The sequence below is a fragment of the Leopardus geoffroyi genome, chromosome C1 (genome assembly GCF_018350155.1).
Source record: "Leopardus geoffroyi isolate Oge1 chromosome C1, O.geoffroyi_Oge1_pat1.0, whole genome shotgun sequence".
Taxonomy (NCBI): domain Eukaryota; kingdom Metazoa; phylum Chordata; class Mammalia; order Carnivora; family Felidae; genus Leopardus; species Leopardus geoffroyi.
Window position 1 is genome coordinate 124,568,381 of NC_059328.1, and position 18,406 is coordinate 124,586,786.

The window sequence follows — 18,406 nt, forward strand, 5'->3', positions numbered from 1 at the left end:
TCATTTCTTGGTTTATCAGTGTTAGTAATTATGTGTAATTTTAAAATGAAATGATTCCTTTAGCAGATAGCACACAATTCCCCGCAGCCCATGAACGGAAGACAGCCTAGTACTATGACTATTATCTTGGCTTACGATCACTAAAGCAGGGCCCCTCTTCAGCTTTTAAACCTTTGTATTCATGTGTAGAGTCCATGGTCTGGAAGATGCAGGCAGACACCACAATTCAAGCCTGTGGGCACTGTCCAACAGGGATACAGGGTGAAATTGTCACTATCTGTCCTTGCCCTCCAGGAGCCCACACGTTAGGGCTGACAGGACACTTGTTTTCTTTTGGAACTTAAATCCCAGATAAGGGAAATGTGAATTCACAACACCACACTTTAGGGGACAAATATACTGCATTGCTTCACCGGTTTCAGTTGTCACCTGCCCCAGGTTGCCTTGTGAGAATTGCTTCTTATTCCTTAGAAAGGATTAATATATACTTTCTGCTATAAAATTAGCTCCAGTGCTGAGATGCACAAACTTGTTACCAAAACTGAAATCATCTGGACCCAAGATGCATGGGGGCTTCTGAAGTCTTTCTCCAGTTCCTTGGCATCCTTATAGGTGCCTCCTGAAGGAATGCCCAAGGGATACAAGGAAGGGAGGGGAGCGGGGACAAGTGTCTGCAGACTGGCTTAGATAATGATAGACTGTAGTGATGACTGTCTTTCTGTCTTTCTTTCTTTCTTACTCTATTTCTTTTATCATCAACACAGATCCCATGCATTTACTATTTCATATGAATCTTTTCTCTGTACTTTTCCTGAAGCAATGATACAAATGAACCTCCAGAGAAAAGTGGGCTTCTTTATGAATGACTGGTGTGGGGGACTACTGTGGCTATATGCAGGTTTGCAGCTCGTTGTAACATGATCCATCTCAGCCGGTTATGTGCGGAGAGCAGCTGGCAGCAGGTGCCCAAATAGCTGCTGAGAGAAGTTAAAAGGGACTACTGCCTGCTGAGAGAGCAGAAGAATGGCTTTAAGGACTCCCTATAGCACAGCCTCCAGCAGCCAAGGGGGCATTGGCAGGGAGGCAGGGAAAACAGCAGCAGCTGACAGCCTCACTGACAAGCAGTTGGAGAAAACATAAATTGGCCATTCAGAGTGAAGGTCTGGGGACCAAATGGGAGTCTAGGAGGTGGAGTGACAAATGGTGACAAGCTATTTGGACAACCTCAAAGGAGCGGCTGAGTAGGAAGAGATCCATCCTCCAGGCTCTCTCTGTGCAAAGTCCAAGATGAAAGACACCAGCACCGAGGCAAATCTTGGCCAGCTGGAACGCAGAAGCCCCGGTTTTGGAAATGACCATAGACCCAGGTAAACATTTTGCCTTCTCCCCTCCCTCCTCCTCACACCTCCACTTTGGCAAGTGAAAAGCAATCCCTCTGCACAAATAAATCAAGTTTAGAAACTAAAATATCATATGATTAATATAAGGGGACTAGCCGATTCATTCTAAACAACTCATTATGTGGAGGGAGAGGCAAACACAAATGGAATGAAAAGGATTATGCCCCACTGAATGTTTGGCATCCGAACTCAGAAGCAATGAGGATCCAGCAAAATGAAATCAGCAAAAAGAAATGTGATGAGGAAGAAGGACAAGAGACCCCCTGTCCCTGTCCATCTACCCAGTGATGAGAAGAAGCAGAGAAGCTGGTGAGTGAGTAAAATAGGAGGATCAGTAGTGAAAGACAGTCTAGAAGTTTGGAAGCAAAATAGCCCATTGTCCCTAAGTCACAAGATGCACTAAAAGAATGTCCATTCTCAGATACCCATGCAGTGTGAGGGGGCAACGCAGTTGTGTGCAATGCACATACACATGGGGTGTGTGTGTGTGTGTGTGTGTGTGTGTGTGTGTGTGTGCCTGTCTGAGAGTAAGTAAAGGAGGATGTAAGAGTGACAGAAGAGAAGGAGGAGGAACAAAGAATTCTTCTCTACCTCTTTGAAAACTGCCTTTTTGTAATAAAGACATTAATTTTTTAAACAGACCAAACTTTAATCTGTTCACTATACATTTACTCCTAGCATGCACCTTACTAAAAGTATTTTTGAAAAATTCCTTCTTTTGGAATTACAAGCTGATACAGTTTAAGATTCATATGAGATTATCAGATAAGTATGTTTTAATATTTTCCCCCAAATGTGTTACCAGTACATTTACCATATTTCTATCCGGCTGGCCTCAAAAGGTTGCAATGTTATATAATTGTTATAATTATTATATTCAGTATATACTTATTAAATAATGAGCATAATTTAGATTGGTTCTGATGATCTATGAAGCTTTTAACACCTTTGTGATGAGGCCTTCAGACTCGCTTTTGGGGCACTGAGAATTGGGTGAGGCCACAAGTGGGGTCTGCCTTCAAGAATTTACATTCATCTCAGAAAACACCCAGACACTGAATTTGGGGTGAAACATAAAATCTGTTTCTTTTCTTATTCGTCTCTCTCTCTCATAAAACTAGACTGCTGGGGGATTTTTGGGTATTTGGGTTTCTCAGGAACCCATTTTATCACATGGACTTAGACACATCGGCACTTCAACACACTGTCTGCCCATAGTTGCTGCTCATTTGAAGCTGGAATGACCTACAGAGTTACTTCCCTCGAGTTACAACACCGTGCGGGAGGCAGTCTCCTCTAAATGAATTCATGATCAGCTTGGTATTTTATGAGATTACCAAACCAATTTGACTTTGACCCTAGGCACAGAAAAAGCAAAAAACAATAATGATGCCACATGAAAAGGTGTTTGTCATGCTTCTAAGAAAGTTCCTGTGGCTACGGCTACAAATGAGACACAAGTGACAGAAACCTCTCTGTCCTGAGAAAGAAGATCCAAACTTCCTGAACCGATTGTGTTCCCTGATTGTAACTGTAAAAGGATTTCTTCTTTTTCCTTTGCCATGTTGAGATAGTGTCTTCACCCAACAAACAATAGGCACTTATTACAAACCACACCTTCTTGAAAGCACTGTGGAAACTTGCTTTCTAGGAGAGTCCCACTTCACTGTATTAGTTGAAAATACTTATGAACATGGAGCTCTGAAAGAGAGGTTGTACCGACTTTCGGTGTGCTATCACTAATGAGCCCCAATTAGGAAGCCAGGGATGCTACTGGCACGCTGAGGATGTTTACATTTCCTAAGTTACATTCACAAATAAGACCAAAGACGTATTTTATGTGGTTCTAAAACAGAAGTGATTATCTAAACTAATACTGTGGAGATCCTTCCACCCATGGTCCTTTGCATTTATTAATCTCTCCCCTCCCCCGCCATGTTCAAATCTCAAAATCCCTGATTCATTCTAGCAGTTGGTCACAGTGCTTTGGTAATAAAGTAAAACTGTATATTTCTCACTCCCAAAGCAGAAAGGCTCTAGGGTTGGGGCTGATTTGAATGCTAATGAGTTAGATCCCCCTCAAAAGGCTGCCATGAGAAATCAGAGTAAGTAGATTCCTTACAACACTTCATAGTGTTAGAGTGGCCATATTTCCTGACTCAGCTGCTAAAGGTAATACCTATGCATATAACAAGGACACATTTCTGGACCCCATTCTGGAGCCATTTCTCCCCCCAAGGCTGTGTAACATTTTCTCCTAGCAAATGAACAGAGTTTATAGAATGCCCTGGTTCTGTAACTGGGACTGCTCATCAATCATACTGCTTTTTGAATCACAGCTTCTAATTTTTATTCATGACACTCAGGTATGTTACTTAGAAACGTCACATCTAGGACAGCTCAGACACCCACTGTGGAAAAAGAACCAAGATTTGGGGTTTTGTTTTCCAATTATACTCATGACATACTAAGCTTAATCATACTTTGTAGATAAGGATTAAAATGCTAATTGGCTGTAACTGAGCAAATTGAGGCCTTTTGATTAATCAAGCCGGCCAGCTTTCAGTTTCTGACATCAAAATTTATACTCTCCAGGAAAAAAACAAGGCCACGGCTACATAACATTAAACCAACACACAATTAACAACACTTTGTTCTAATTATCTGTGGGCACAATTAATGTTGGCTCTATGGTTCATTTTTCTTCTTTGATGGCTCTTAAATATTTATGGAGATTAGTCCTTGATGCATTAGCCTTCTCTAAGATCTGGGGTTTTCTTACAAGCTCCCACGCAAATCTGAGTAGGGCAAAGTAACACATTTATGCAGATTAATTCCTGACATATTGGCTGTTTTCTAACATCCGAGGTATTTCCATCAAGCTTCCCCCCAGATCTGGCCCCACAGGGGCATTGTAGCCACAGGTGCCCTAACACTTGAGCCCACCACCTCCCACTGAGGACTTTTTCTTTCCCCTCAGCAGTTGGTCATAACCGATAAAAGGTTATGTCTTGATTGAACAAGCTTCCAGGAGCTGGAAGGCCAGAAGGGCTGCTGTAAAACAGTGCTGTAGATGCTAACAAAACCCAAGGTAAGAGGAATCCTCGACTGCCTGTTACTGGGGAGAGTAAATTGCAGACAAGTTGAGCTCCCTCGCATCAATAGTAAAGAGGCAGAAAGACAAGGAGAGGCGATCAAAGGCTTTCAGTGATTGGTATAACTTCTGTTTATGGCACGCACGTATTTTTCTACACTCCAAAGTCAGTGGGGGCCTAAGTTTCAAGGCCATAAATATTCTCCCCAAGACTCAGAACTGTTCACACTGCCACTCGTGTGTTTGTTTGGCCATGTTATGTTATGCGGTAAGCGGGACTGAGGCTCCTGGGGAACTACAGCTCCAGGGTACTGTGGGGGCTGGAGGGGCTGTTAGTTACAGATGTCTCTAGACAGATGGGAGGTGTGATGAGACAACTCCATAAATTGTAAAAAGGGGGGGGCTGGCACCTGGGTGGCTCAGTCAGTTAAGCATCCCACTCTTGATTTAGACTCAGGTCATGATCTCATGGTTTGTAAGTTCGAGTCCCACACCTGGCTCTGTGCTGATGGCAAGGAGACTGCTTGGATTCTCTCTCTCCTTCTGTCTCTCTGCCCCTCCCCTGCTTACTGTCTATCTCTCTGTCAAAAATAAATTTAAAAAATAAGCTTTTAAAAAAAAGAAGAAATATTGTTAGCTCTAAATATATATATGTGTTGGGTAGATGGGTATTTCCATGCACTTGCACACAGAGGACAGGAAAAGGTTTTCATTCTAATTTATGGCCAGAAGTACCCTAGACTCAGGCAGGCCCACTTGCTGGTGGCTCCTTGAGACTTGTTCAGACTTTGCTGCTTTTATCAAGGCAACTCCCTCTGCTTCTCCTCTTACTGTTTGCCTGTAAAATTTGCATACAGCCTTAAAAACTTGGTTCAAGCGACACCTTCTTATCTCTATGCATTCTCGAAAAGAATCCAGTCAGGTACTTCTATCTTGGTGTTTCATTGATTCTCGTACATAATTTTTAATTTTTTTGGAAATTTTAACACACATTATTATTTTCATTATTTAAATTAGCATATTTTTGTCTTCCTTCCAACAGCGTGAATGTCTCAAGGACAGAGAACATGTTCCATGGATCTTTGTAAGTCCAACATCCCATAGCAGTGAAGGTCTAGAGATGCCAAAGAAGGGAGAGAGGAAGGAGTGGGAAAAGATAGAAAGAGGGAGAGAGTGGCAAGGATGAAGAAGAAGGAAGAAGAGAGAAGAAGGAGGTGAAGGAGGATGTGGAAGGGCGTTAGAAGAAAGAAGATAAGCACAGAAGGAAAAGACTATATCTAAGCACCAACCTACCTTCCTGAGTGATATGAAAGCATTTCTGACATTTAAGTAACCAAAACACTAGAACTTTGCCAGATCATGGAATTGATGGGCCTATCAGTCGAGATGCTCCACCCTCCAATGGCCAGGGTATGAACACATGCCAATGTCGCCCCTCTCTGGAGTCTGGGAGTTCTCACAGAACTACTAGAAAGAGAAGCAATCCTCTCACTGGTGTTGCTGATTTAGTGGGACACTAACCTGGAAGCTTCTGGTTGTGTCTTTGCCAACACATAAAGAGAGCCTGCGTAACAATGAAACCCACACAGAGGTGCCTGGGTGGCTCAGTCAGTCAAGGGTCAGACTCTTGATTTTGGCTCAGGTCATGACCTCATGGTCATGAGAGCATAGAGTCTGTGTGGAATTCTCTCTCTCTTTGTTCCTCCCCTGTGTGCATGCACTCTCTCTCTCTCTCTCTCTCTCACACACACACTCTCTCTCTCTCAAAACAAACAACAAAAACAACAACAAAAACTTACAAAGAAGAATGGAACCTACTTAGAGGAAGGCAAAGCTGAGAGAGGGCAGCTGCTCCCTGACCGGCCTGAACCTCGGCATTCACCTGTGCCTCCAGCCATCGTTATACCTCAGTCTCTAGTTCTGGCAACATGCTATTGCCTAACTCAGCCAGAGTAAAGCCTCTATGATTTGTGATTGAAAGAACAATCACAAACAATACTTTGAAAGAAGAGCAGGATGGCCTGCATGGTGAAGTTTTCCCAAGAATTCAGATCTCTGGAATTGCTTGAGCAGCCCCTGAACCATCCTACCATTTTATCCTGTACTGAATAACCAGGGTGGCTCCCTAAAGGGTGGCTTGGGGGCTTTTCCCTAACTGTGCTGTCCCCACCAGAGTCACATCTGGAATTATTAATTTCAGAGAGCCATTTATTCTTAATTAGATATGAAGAGATCTGCCTACTTGCATAACTTTAAATTTTTTTAATGTTTATTCATTTTTGAGAATGAGAGAGAGAGAGAGAGAGACAGAGGGCAAGCAGGGGAGGGGCAGAGAGAGAGGGAGACACAGAATCCAAAGCAGGCTCCAGGCTCTGAGTCATCAGCATAGAGCCTGACGCGGGGCTCGAACTCATGCACTGTGAGCTCATGACCTGAGCCAAAGTCAGACGCTTAACCGACTGAGGCACCCAGGAGCCCCTAACTTTCTTAAAAAGAATGGTCATATTCTAATATTATATTAAAATATATGCATAAAAGTCTTAGGTACCAGGATTTTCATCACAACATTATAATAATGAAAAAGTGTCAACAACCTAAGTATCTAAACCAGAGATTAAATAAATGGTACTCTGTATCCATTTGACAAATTTTTGCACAGCCATTAAATCATATTTTAAGAATTAAGATAGAAAAACAATATTGATGTATTTATTACACGAAGGAGCAAGCTACTAAACTGTATAATGTGATATTTTATAATTTTCTAATTTGATTAAGTACAACAGAAAAAATGGAAATAGACATGTCATATAACATATTTCTGAGTGGTATGATTACAATCTCTATTGCCTTGTATTTTCCTTTCTATAATATGACTGCTACTTTTATAATCAGAAAATTGCTAGTAAAAAGTTACATACTGACATAGGATTTTTTTTAACTTCAAGCCCCTTTGCTGAAGAGAAGTTTTTGTCTCTAATCCTAGCTTTGTGATTGTTGCTAGGTGACCCACAGTTGGATACAAATTAATCAGGAGAAAGATATACAGCAGATGCTTTCAGACAGGGATGTCTGGAGTTACCTGTCAGCAGACTGTCATAGAATTTAAAGATGAGAAGGAAACAGTTAAGGATTTCTATTCAGACTACCACCAGCATACTGCTTTATTCCTTTAAAATTTCCTTTTATGTTATCTTACGATAGGAGAGGGTAAAAGTGAGAGGAAGGACAAGGTAAGAACTTAAAGCTAACTGGGAATGTTAAGAAATGACACCTCCTCTCATCAGCAGAGAGCCAAAGCTAAGCCTGGTGTATCACCCCCAATGCCATGTCAGGGGAGCCATCCAGGCAGGGCAGAAGATGCTTCAGAGCACTTGTGGTTACAAGCTTTCCTCAGGCTCCAACACACTCTGGCACTGAGCATGTGAGGGTGGGACTTCTGCATCTGAGTTTGAACATTCATGGAAAGGTCTACTCAAGACTGTGTTTGGTACTGAACTGAACCTAAGGTGTTTGAGGAGCTTTTAATATCACCCTAAGACTCTACCATCTGTGGTTCTCTCAATCCTGGCTGTGCATCTCAATCTCCCACAGGGCTTGACGACAACACAGATGTTGATTCTCCATTTCAGACCTCATGCGTTGGAGTTTCCTGGGTTGTCATCTAGGCACCTGAAGTATTAGAAGCTCGGTTTCTGCCCGGGTTTCACCCCCTGTGGATTTCACTCCTACATTTCTATTTCTCTCTCCTGCATCAGGGATTTTGTCTTTTCCACCGCATCACTCCCATTGGCACACTAGCATGCCCTGAACAGTACCCTGCTTTTCTCTGCTGTTGTTTTTAAGGGCTTGTACTGTGTCTCTCTTCAGGCAGGACTGTCCCCATGTCGGCCCCACTTCACAGGAAAACTTCTCAAAAGAGCCTCCTGTATGTGTTTTCTCCACCTCCTTGCCATCCTACCCATTCACATCAGAAACTGTTGTCATCCAGCTTTTAGCTCTCCCCATCCCTTGCCAGAGTCAGTGATGGATTCCGTGCTTTATCTTTCTTATTCTGTTAATGGTACTGACAAGGCTGCCCTTGAAACACTTTCTTCTTTAGACTTCTATGACACCTCACCTTTCTGATTTTCCTCCTACCTCACTAATGACTCTTTCCCAGTCTTGTTGGCTAGCTCTTCATCCTCTGCCAGACCTCTAATGGAGGGACACCCCCGGGGTCTGTCCTCTGCCCTCTTAAGGTCCACATTTACACTTACTTCTGATGTGGCCTTATTAAGTCCCATAACGTAGAATGCCATCTATATGCTGATGACTCTCAAATCTATATGCCTCCAGCCCTGACCTTGGCCTTGAGTATCCAACTGCTTATCAAACAACATCACTTGAATGTTTAGTAGGAATCTCAGCTTAACATGGAGAAAACAAACTGATGATAGTATATTCCTTTCCCCAAGTCATCTTTCCTCCAAGCCTGGCTCTTTTCAGAGATCTACTACAACCCCATATTCAGTTGCTAAGGCCCGAACCTAAAGGTCACTCTTGATTTCTCACATTCTCTTACATTCCACAGCCAATCCTTCAGTAATGCCAGTAGGCTTCGCTTCTAAAATACATACTTACTTGACCATTTCTTATCACCATAACATAGTGGAACCATACTGGAGTTCAAATTCTGACTCTCACACTTATTGACTGCATAGCCTTGGGCAACTTACCTAGCTTTTAGGGGCTCAGTTTCCTCATCTGTAAAATGGAGATGATAATCTTATCTACCCATCCCCACACTGTTATTATAAAGATTAAAATTCTGTGTGTGTGTGTATGTGCACGTGTGTGCATACATGTGTATGTCTATATTCACAGACAGGTAGATAAACTGGAACAGTGCTTGGACATACTAAGCTCTAAGTCAGAGCTTGCCACCACTGTCACTATCATTATTCCCCTCTAGTCCACTGGTCTAATGATATTATTATATATTATTATTTCCTATTAGTCCTAGATACCCGTTCTAGACCGATCTACTAACACCTCCCATCTAGACTCTGAAACTACCTCCCACTTGGACTTCCTGTCCTGCTATTAGCCCACAAGCAGCAAGAGTTGTCTCTCTAAAGCACAAGTCAGACCATGTTATTTCCCTAGTTAACGATCGCTGATGACTTCACTTTAAATTCATAATTATATTCAAAGTCTTTTCTGTGACTGTGGCCTATAAGATTTTAAAGGGTTTGGCTGTTGTCTACTCCTCCGAATTCATCTTCCTCCCATTTTTTAACCTTATACCTGTGTCCTAGGGCAAAGATCTTTCTTTTGTTTCTCTAACTTGCCAACTTTTCTACCATATCTAGGCTTCCTCACCTGCAGTTTCTCTTTGTCCTTTGTCCACTGTCCATGTCTTTATTCAGTTGTCTCCTTTGTGTTACTTATGGCCTGGTATCAGCTGCCATTGTAGGTAAACAACTCCTCTGTTTCTATTCTCCACTCTCCATAGACTATCTCACCTGACTTTTCTTTTTCAGAGTCACCCATTTGTCTATTTATCTGTTTGTTTGCTTATTTATTATTTAAGTGTATAATTTCTGTCTCTGTTCACTGGGGTTTTGGACCATGAAAACTGATCTACTCCTAGTGTTTGGACTATAGAAGGTATTCAATAAGTATCTATTGACTATGAACTCAACATATAATTGTGATGTGCGGACAGCTTTGAGAATTACTATTTTAAACTACCTCATTTTAAATAGGAATTACTGATTAGCAAAAATGCTTATGCTTAGCACTTTAATTGTCATACTTTCATGGAAAGGTAAAACTGAGTAGAAAAAGCTGTTATCTACTTTAACAGATTTAATTGCCATATTTTTCTGCACAAAGTAAATCTTTTACATAGGAAGCCAAGTTCCTCTGACCTTGAGGCTATAGCTAAGGCATCAGCATTTACCTGGAGGCTCAGAACTCCCAGGTTGTCTCAGGCCTGCTCTCCCTCTGGCTAGAGTCTGGGAATCAGTGATGCTATGGGAGTTGAGAGTGAGAAAAGGGCATGTCCAGCCCTTTTCTAGTCAGGTGTGCAGCTGGTCAATGAGTGACGAGAAAGGGCAAGTGGGAAGGTGGGGAGAGGGGCCTGAGGCAAGCAAATCATGTATTTCAAGGAACATGCCCATAAGCAAATCCATAAGCAATCCTGAAGCCAAAACCCAGGGAAGACACAAGATCAAGTCAATGGATTGTGGAGGTGAAGTCTGGGAAAATCTCTTGAATCAGTGGTCAGGGATAGGGTTGGAGAGAGGGGTGGTCCTTTCACAGATGTGGCCTGTGACAGGGATGTGCTACTGAAATGATGAGCTTGATCCTAAGTTGAGTAAGCAGTCTCTTAAACACAAGTCTTGGAAATGAAACATTTTTAGAAAACACTACAACTGGCACTATAAAGTTACAGAAAATGTGCAAGTGGCATCTGAATGACCCATGTGGCCCTTATGACACAGATATAAAATACACCAAATGGCTCCTCTACCAGATATCAGGACCCTAAACAAATATTACAATCTAGGGAGGGGAAAGTAGTTGCTGGGTGGTGAGGGTAATGGTCTACCCTTCTTCATGAACACTTGAAAATTACTGAAACCAAGATACTGAGCAGAGAGAAAACAATTGATAAGGGGAGGGGGAGGAGGGGATATTAATCATTATTTTGATTTCTGGCCCTGGAGCTGTTTTTGGAAGGTAAATATCTTATTTAGCAAAATACCTTGATGAATTCTGGGAATGGGATTGAATGAGACCAGAATTGGAGTACAAGGACAGAGTATAGAGCTCTGCATAATTAGTGATGGGGGCCTTGGCCATGGGAGAAGGAGCAGATGGGAAAGACCTGGCCACCTCCTGTGCCAGGAGACTAAGAAAGGGGCAAGGGAGAAATGCCCTGTAGCTGGAGGACTTGGAGGAAACAGCTAACTAAAGACCAAGTTCAAAGCCCTTAGCTTTGAAATATTCTGCCATGGAGTACCCTTTAGTGAATATGTGTCTCCATATGCTTTGTGGGGTTGGGTTTTGGAAAAATTAAGTAACAGGATTCTGTTTCACATGAGGTTGATTCTGAAAGGAAAAGAAAGAGGGACTGAAGCTGAATCATGTAGGAACTAAGCCCCAGAAAGGACCACAACAGGGAAGAATCCTGGGGTGGGGCTGGGAACACTTGACTCTCCTCAGGTCAGGGAATAATGTGCTTGGACAATATGAACTCAATTCTCAAATTCAGGGGCTCCTCAGATATGTTTTAGGTAGCTTTTGAATATTATTGTAATATTAATCATGAACATAATATTGGAATTTAAGTCTATGAATCTTCTCCTTTTGCACACTTTCCTGGGAACTGTGTGGGGAGTAGGAATTAAGAAAGGCTGATTTCCATCAGCCTATGGAACATCCCTCTCTACTTCCTCTAACACCAGGAGCCAAGAGATTAGGGTACACAAAGGTGAGTGTTTCAAAAATACACTGATGGAAAATATTTTTTGTTTTCCTAAAATCTTGTTATATAACATCAAATTTTGCCAAAGTAAGTTTGAAGCATTATGGTTAATTCCCCTGCCATCTTCCAGAGGAACATTTTGTTAAAGTGTATACATCTGGGTGGGGGGACTATGCCCAGCTCTGAGTGCATTCAATTTTCCTACAATAACTGCTAACTTAAGCAAAAGATCCTATACAGAAAGCACATGTAATAGATGTTTAAACATTAAATTAAGTAAAATATTAAATTCATATGTAAATTGTACGACACATATATATGGTTTGTATGTGTATTTTATATGCACACACATATATATTAATTTAAAAATATAAATATATATAATGAATATCTATTTTTATTTTCCATTCAAATAGATGGTGGTGAGCATGGTGGGCAAGGATAGAGTTCAGTTAATATTGAGCAAAAAATTTTAGGAAACGAGCAGTGACACTGTGACCAGAAGAAACTAATTTGGAAAATAAAATATTTTTGTGGATTAAAATTGTGCAGATTAATCACACTTAGAGATATCATCAATTGCATCCAACTAATGGACGCAAGACTTGTTGCCTGAAGTATAAAGATCTCCGTGAAAGAAAAAAAAATACTGTTTCTCTCTTACTCAGCGAGGGTTTAAGAAACATTTGCTGCCAAAGATATTTTTAAAATACCTCTTAGCTTGATTAAATAAAATGTCCTTCACAAAGTTGTCTCAGTGACAATTAGATGAACTAAGAGCAACTGTCACTATAGTTAGGAATAAAACTAACAATTTAAGCACAAGGTTCTGGGGAAATAAGAAACTGTAGTATCAACTCATTTCTACTATTACATCCAGGTAATTCAAACTCTAAACGAAGCTATGATTTTCTCAAAAGTCTCAGAGAGCAACCTCAGTCTCCCTTGAGAAGGTTTTCCCACCTTCCTCAGTGACTGTCTGAGAAATGACACAAGTATGAGAAGCTTTGGGAAAATAAGGTTGATTCCTGGCTGTTTGCCCCAGGGGAGCTGCCAGAAGCTCCCTAAACTGACTTCTCTTCTGCCCCATGTTTGGTATCAATTGCTTAACTTGTCAGTCCTTAGTCACTCATTTGTGGAGTAGCTCAATTTTTTCATTCATAATTCTTGTGTTAATCATTATAACCAGGTAAATAAGGACAAAAATGATTTAGCAGAAGTCAGGAGCCTTGCAGTAGGTGGATGGAGGAGACCATGTGCCAGGCACTGCTGTGCAGACATTAACTCTGCATCAATGCCCTATAAGGTAGGTTACTGTTATGATCCCCATTTTTGCAGTTGAGTAAACAGAGGCACAGAGAGCCTAGTGAACTTACCAAAGATTTCAAAACTAGAAAGTAGTAGAGTTGGGATTCAAAAACAAAAAACAAAACAAAACAAAAAAACCACATGGGAATCTGGCTCCAAAGTCCATAATCTTAACTCTTTTGCCTTTGCTGAGGAAATTAGTGTGGAAAGGGCATGCTCACTATAGACAACATGGTAGATTGGAGGCAGAATTGCAGTAACCAAGCATAGGAAATAAGACCTCTCTGGGGTCTTGTTTCTTCACATTAATTTTCTATATTTTGTAGATGTTAGCTGAAGGATCCTTGCACCTAGTTAAGATGAGATGGGCTCACCATAGGCTGGTTTAAAAGTAATTCTGTTCCTATTCTATGCTAAATCAACTCATAGAAAAAGGCATGTTCACTGAGTCTTTCAGCATGTGAGATATCAATCAAGAATAACTGGAACGTGGGGTCCCTGAGTGGCTCAGTTAGTTAAGCATTCAAGTTTGTCTCAGGTCATGGTCTCATGGTTTGTGAGTTCAAGACCTGTGTTGGGCTCTGTGCTGACAGCTCAGAGCCTGGAACCTGTTTCAGATTCTGTGTCTCCCTCTCTCTCTGCTCCTTTCCCATTCATGCTCTGTCTCTGTCTCTCAAAAATGAATAAACGTTAAAAAAAAATAAAAAAAGAATAACTGGAATGTTCTTTGAAGACTTCTATAAATGTTCAGGATTTAGCACTTGCAGGGATGTCAAAGGCCACTAAATAAAAGACCAGTGGTTCCAAAGCGCTCTGGAGGCTCCAAATCCTCCTTAAAGTACCCTTAGCTCAGCCTCACCTCTACATGTATCTGTTTTCTATGCTAAATTTCCACATAGGTTGTTATTGTTTTTGTTTAAGACATGCTTCAACTACTTAAAAATTTTTTTCTTGCAATCATCTTTATATAGTAATGGATATTTTATTTATTCACTCACTCAAGTATTCATTATATTAGGCATTGGGAAAACAAAGTGGAATACCACACAGCACCTTCCCTTGAGTGCATGCCAATTTAGGAGTACTGATCCAGTTTGAGGGCTGAACTGAATTTAAAATGAATTATTGTCCTATGTACACTTTTTAAGGCATTCCAATCAGAGTCACTAGGGCAAGACTCTCAGTGCTACAAATTTTAACCGCTTACTCATCAGTTGCAAATGATTCACAATGGGAGATCTTAGGATCCTATTTGTCTAGGAGAACCGAGAAAGGAAGACTTATTCTCACTCAAAACCAATGTTAATAAAAGAAGCAGAGCACTGTCATTTTTCCTCAAACATGAAAAAATTGTTTCATTTCTTACCTCTAGAGCTTTCAATCTTTCCAACAGCAGTTTGGTGTTTTCTTTCCCATCGTCGACACTGCTGCTTTCGCTCCTCGAATCCTCATCCACCACCATGTGAAGACCTTCCAAAGCTTCCTTGTGTTTTCTCTCTTCCTCTGACAGTTTTTCCTGAAGTGAGAAAGAATTATTGCTTACGGTAATCTCCCCTGAAAAATAAACAAGAGTCTAAGGCATAAAAGTTTGGAACCTCTCTATTGCTTTTGCATTCTTTTGGGGCTGAGGTAGAGAAGATTTTGTTAAACAAATTCTCAGTGGTGCTTATATTAGTAAAACACAACAGAGAAATTAATGAATCCTGGCAGGATAAAGCCATTGGGTCAATACCTCTGAATGCACAAGTCCTCTGCCCTGTTGGAGTTGACCCAGCCAACAAAAACCTTAGGATGGGATCATGCGGTTAATCCGTTTTTAGCTGCACCGTGGAATTCAGCTGTACTCTAAACTGGGAAAAAAGAATAAATCAACCCTTATACCTTGATTTGTGAAGAGCTTAGCTCCAAAACATAAGATCATTAAAGTCACTGGACATGCAACTATTTATTCTAAGGGAAAATAAAATATTATGAAATATTGAAATGATAGTGATTTCAGATTTCTAAGCTGAAACCAATTAGTTCCTTTGGCTTGATGACACAGCTCTTAAGGACCCTTTAGTTCCTTTTCTAACACTTCAGGATTTGTCGTATAGCCTTGAGGCAGACATAAAATGTTGTTATCTTGTCTTTCCTCCCTGTTGGAAGCTCCTCACTCAACCTTATCGCTGGCAGCTTTGGGAAGTTGAGAAGTGTTAATTTGAGCCTTATGATTGCCTCTTGTTTTCAAGGGAAAAAGAAATGTCAAGAGAATATCATATGAAAAGAAAAATCTCATCCATTCTATACATATATTAATACCCATGTGCTCCGGAACCAGGTGACATCATTCCATCACACTATTTAATTCTAACAACACACTGCAGAAGTCCTTGTCTTAATACAACTGGTTGTCAACCATGTGGGCTAAATTGCAACATCAGAGGTGAGATACTTCTTTACATTTAGCACTAAATAAAATCATTTACAAATAAGAAGCACAAAAGCTAGAATTCTTAACCTCTAGGTCCCTGTACAATCTACTTACAGGGGGAAAATTCAGGTTTTCAAACTGTTCCCAAACTGTTCACAAAAGTGCTTTGGAGGCTCCAAAAATGTTTGATTTAACTTATTTTTGAAAATAAATTATAAAGTATGTAAAATATGTCTTAATGTATAAGTACATATATATAAATATACATGTATTTGTATATAGGTATATACATATACCTGGAGACCACATGGTAACTTGACTCATGTTACTCCTTTATACAGATTTCAAGATATAATTTCTTCTGTCATCTCTCTATAGAAATGCACAATTGGTTAGGAAGGTGAGAGCTCTTTATGAAATCAGTCCTCGGTATGTTTAACCACATACGACAGGCAGATATGTTCACTTCTATAGCACATATATTTCAGCCCAGATAAATGTCAGGCAAGTTTAAGGTGGACATCCTCAGGGCAGGGCAAAAATCCAGGTTATGACAGCATTTTTATAGCTTTGATTCTTTAAGGTCTGGTCACTTGTCAGACTTTCATTTCCATGATAAGGAACATAAAGTATATACAGTTACCAATTGAAATGAAGAGGTCCTTTTTATTTCTCTTTTAAGATTTGAGACTGTAATTACAGTCTCAACACTAAACTGGGGTTGTAAAGCAAGCCATGTTTTAAAAAATGCCATCTACATCTATTTCTCTGTGTGAATCATGGTTTGCTCGTTCCTCCAATTCCACATGTTTTTTCTCCCCCTTCCTCCCTTTATGTCTTATAATAATTAGGATTCTACACCTAATTAAAACAAACAAGAACTACTGGTGTGGAGAATGAGAAGCCAAAGACTTGGTTATATGACAACTGGATTCCAGATCTACCATTTACCTGCTTGGCAAATAATCTTGGGCAAACTCCTTAAATTTCAATAGCTCTTGGTTTCTATGTCTTCTAAATACCTAAATGAGGTTAATGCCAAAAAATAGAGCATACACACATATTTAGTCAATTCTCATTATTCCTGATAATTCTGTTCCATAAAGTTGCCATGAACACTGAATTAGCAAATACTGCTTCTAGGGAAAATACAGGGTTAGGTTCCTGTAGGCAACATTGTCAGCACTAATCAATACATAGTCTTTTTTTTTTTTTCATTTTTTTTAACGTTTATTTATTTTTGAGACAGAGAGAGACAGAGCATGAACGGGGGAGGAACAGAGAGAGAGGGAGACAGAATCGGAAACAGGCTCCAGGTTCCGAGCCATCAGCCCAGAGCCCGACGCGGGGCTGGAACTCACGGACCACGAGATCGTGACCTGAGCCGAAGTCGGACGCTTAACCGACTGAGCCACTTGATTTATGAGTGTTTCTATTTAAAGACACCTTATTTAATATGTATTGTTTATTCATTTACATTGAACTAGCAGACTACAGTTCTACAATGCATACCTGAACAAAGTTATCTAGCACCTGTTTTCTCCATAAGGCACATCACAGCCTTCTTACACTTAGAAACACTAAGTAGCATTTCAGTCCTATGTTTGGAGGCCATTTTGAACAGCAAAATCACTAATAAAAAGCATAAAATATGAAAAGTGTGGTACTAAATAGAACACCAAAGGACATTTATTTACAGTAGGAGATCAAAAACAAGCAGGCAGAGTGGTGCCTTGTTTGACCTCAGCCGGGAATGTGTGTGTTAGGTGACTCAGAGTTTTCACTGTTCTGTGAAATTTACCATCAAAGCACTGCACATATTGACTGCAACCAAATTTTAGGGAGTAGGTGAATTCAGAAATACAAAATCCAGACATAACGAGGATTGACTGTAGACACACACACACACACACACACACACACAAAGTGTCTAGGCACAGTGCCTAAATATTATTATATGAAACAACTGGAAACGATTCAAGATGATATAGATTATATGTGAGTGCTTAGATTACATAAAATGCACGAGTGATTTTACACAGTTTGAAGAAAGGGCGATCAATGAGGACTGTGGGATGTAATTTCATGGTAATGTAACATGACTTATGCTTTGATACAGTGATACAACTTGAATAGTTAAAGAGACAAACAGTGGGATTTTTTGGTTGAAGAGAAAACTGAAACAAAGGCCCCCAGGAAGGAATTAAGTTTTGTCCCTACTGGTTTATGAGAAAACCAGTTAGATTATATTAACACACAAAAATATTGAGAGAGTAGGTGAGTACAGGATTGTAGAGTAAAAAGAAAGGATTCTGGGAAATGAGTAATAAAAATTCAGACACCATTCATTAATTTGTTCATCCTATAAATGTTTATTGAGTGTGAACTATTGGCCATTTGCTGTTCTAGGTGCTGGACATATGGCAGACATGACAAAGTTCCTACATTCCATGAATTTATATTCTAATGATGGGAAACATTCCTAACGCCAAATCAAATCAAGAAGTTATATAATTGTAGCTAGTGGTAAATGCTATGAAGAAAATAAAACAGTATGATGTATGGTCAGCAGTGTGTCTAAAGAAAATTTTTAGATATGGTGATATCAATGTAAGGTGTATCAGCATAAGAGGAGGTGGCCATGTGAGCTGAGACCAAATGATGAGGAGGAAGCAGTCAAGCAACGGTCTGGGATAAAAGCATTCCAAACAAGT

At 40.3% G+C, this 18,406-nt stretch overlaps 1 protein-coding gene across 7 annotated transcripts in view; it reads right to left on the reverse strand.

The window, feature by feature from the left end:
* NCKAP5 (NCK associated protein 5) overlaps positions 1-18,406 on the reverse strand; it is a 976,326-nt gene that overhangs the window by 274,423 nt on the left and 683,497 nt on the right. For all 7 annotated transcript variants that reach the window (XM_045479574.1, XM_045479575.1, XM_045479573.1 and 4 more), the window contains one exon: positions 14,646-14,795. In XM_045479574.1, coding sequence (XP_045335530.1) covers positions 14,646-14,795 — 150 coding nt within the window. The remainder of the gene's footprint in view (positions 1-14,645; positions 14,796-18,406) is intronic.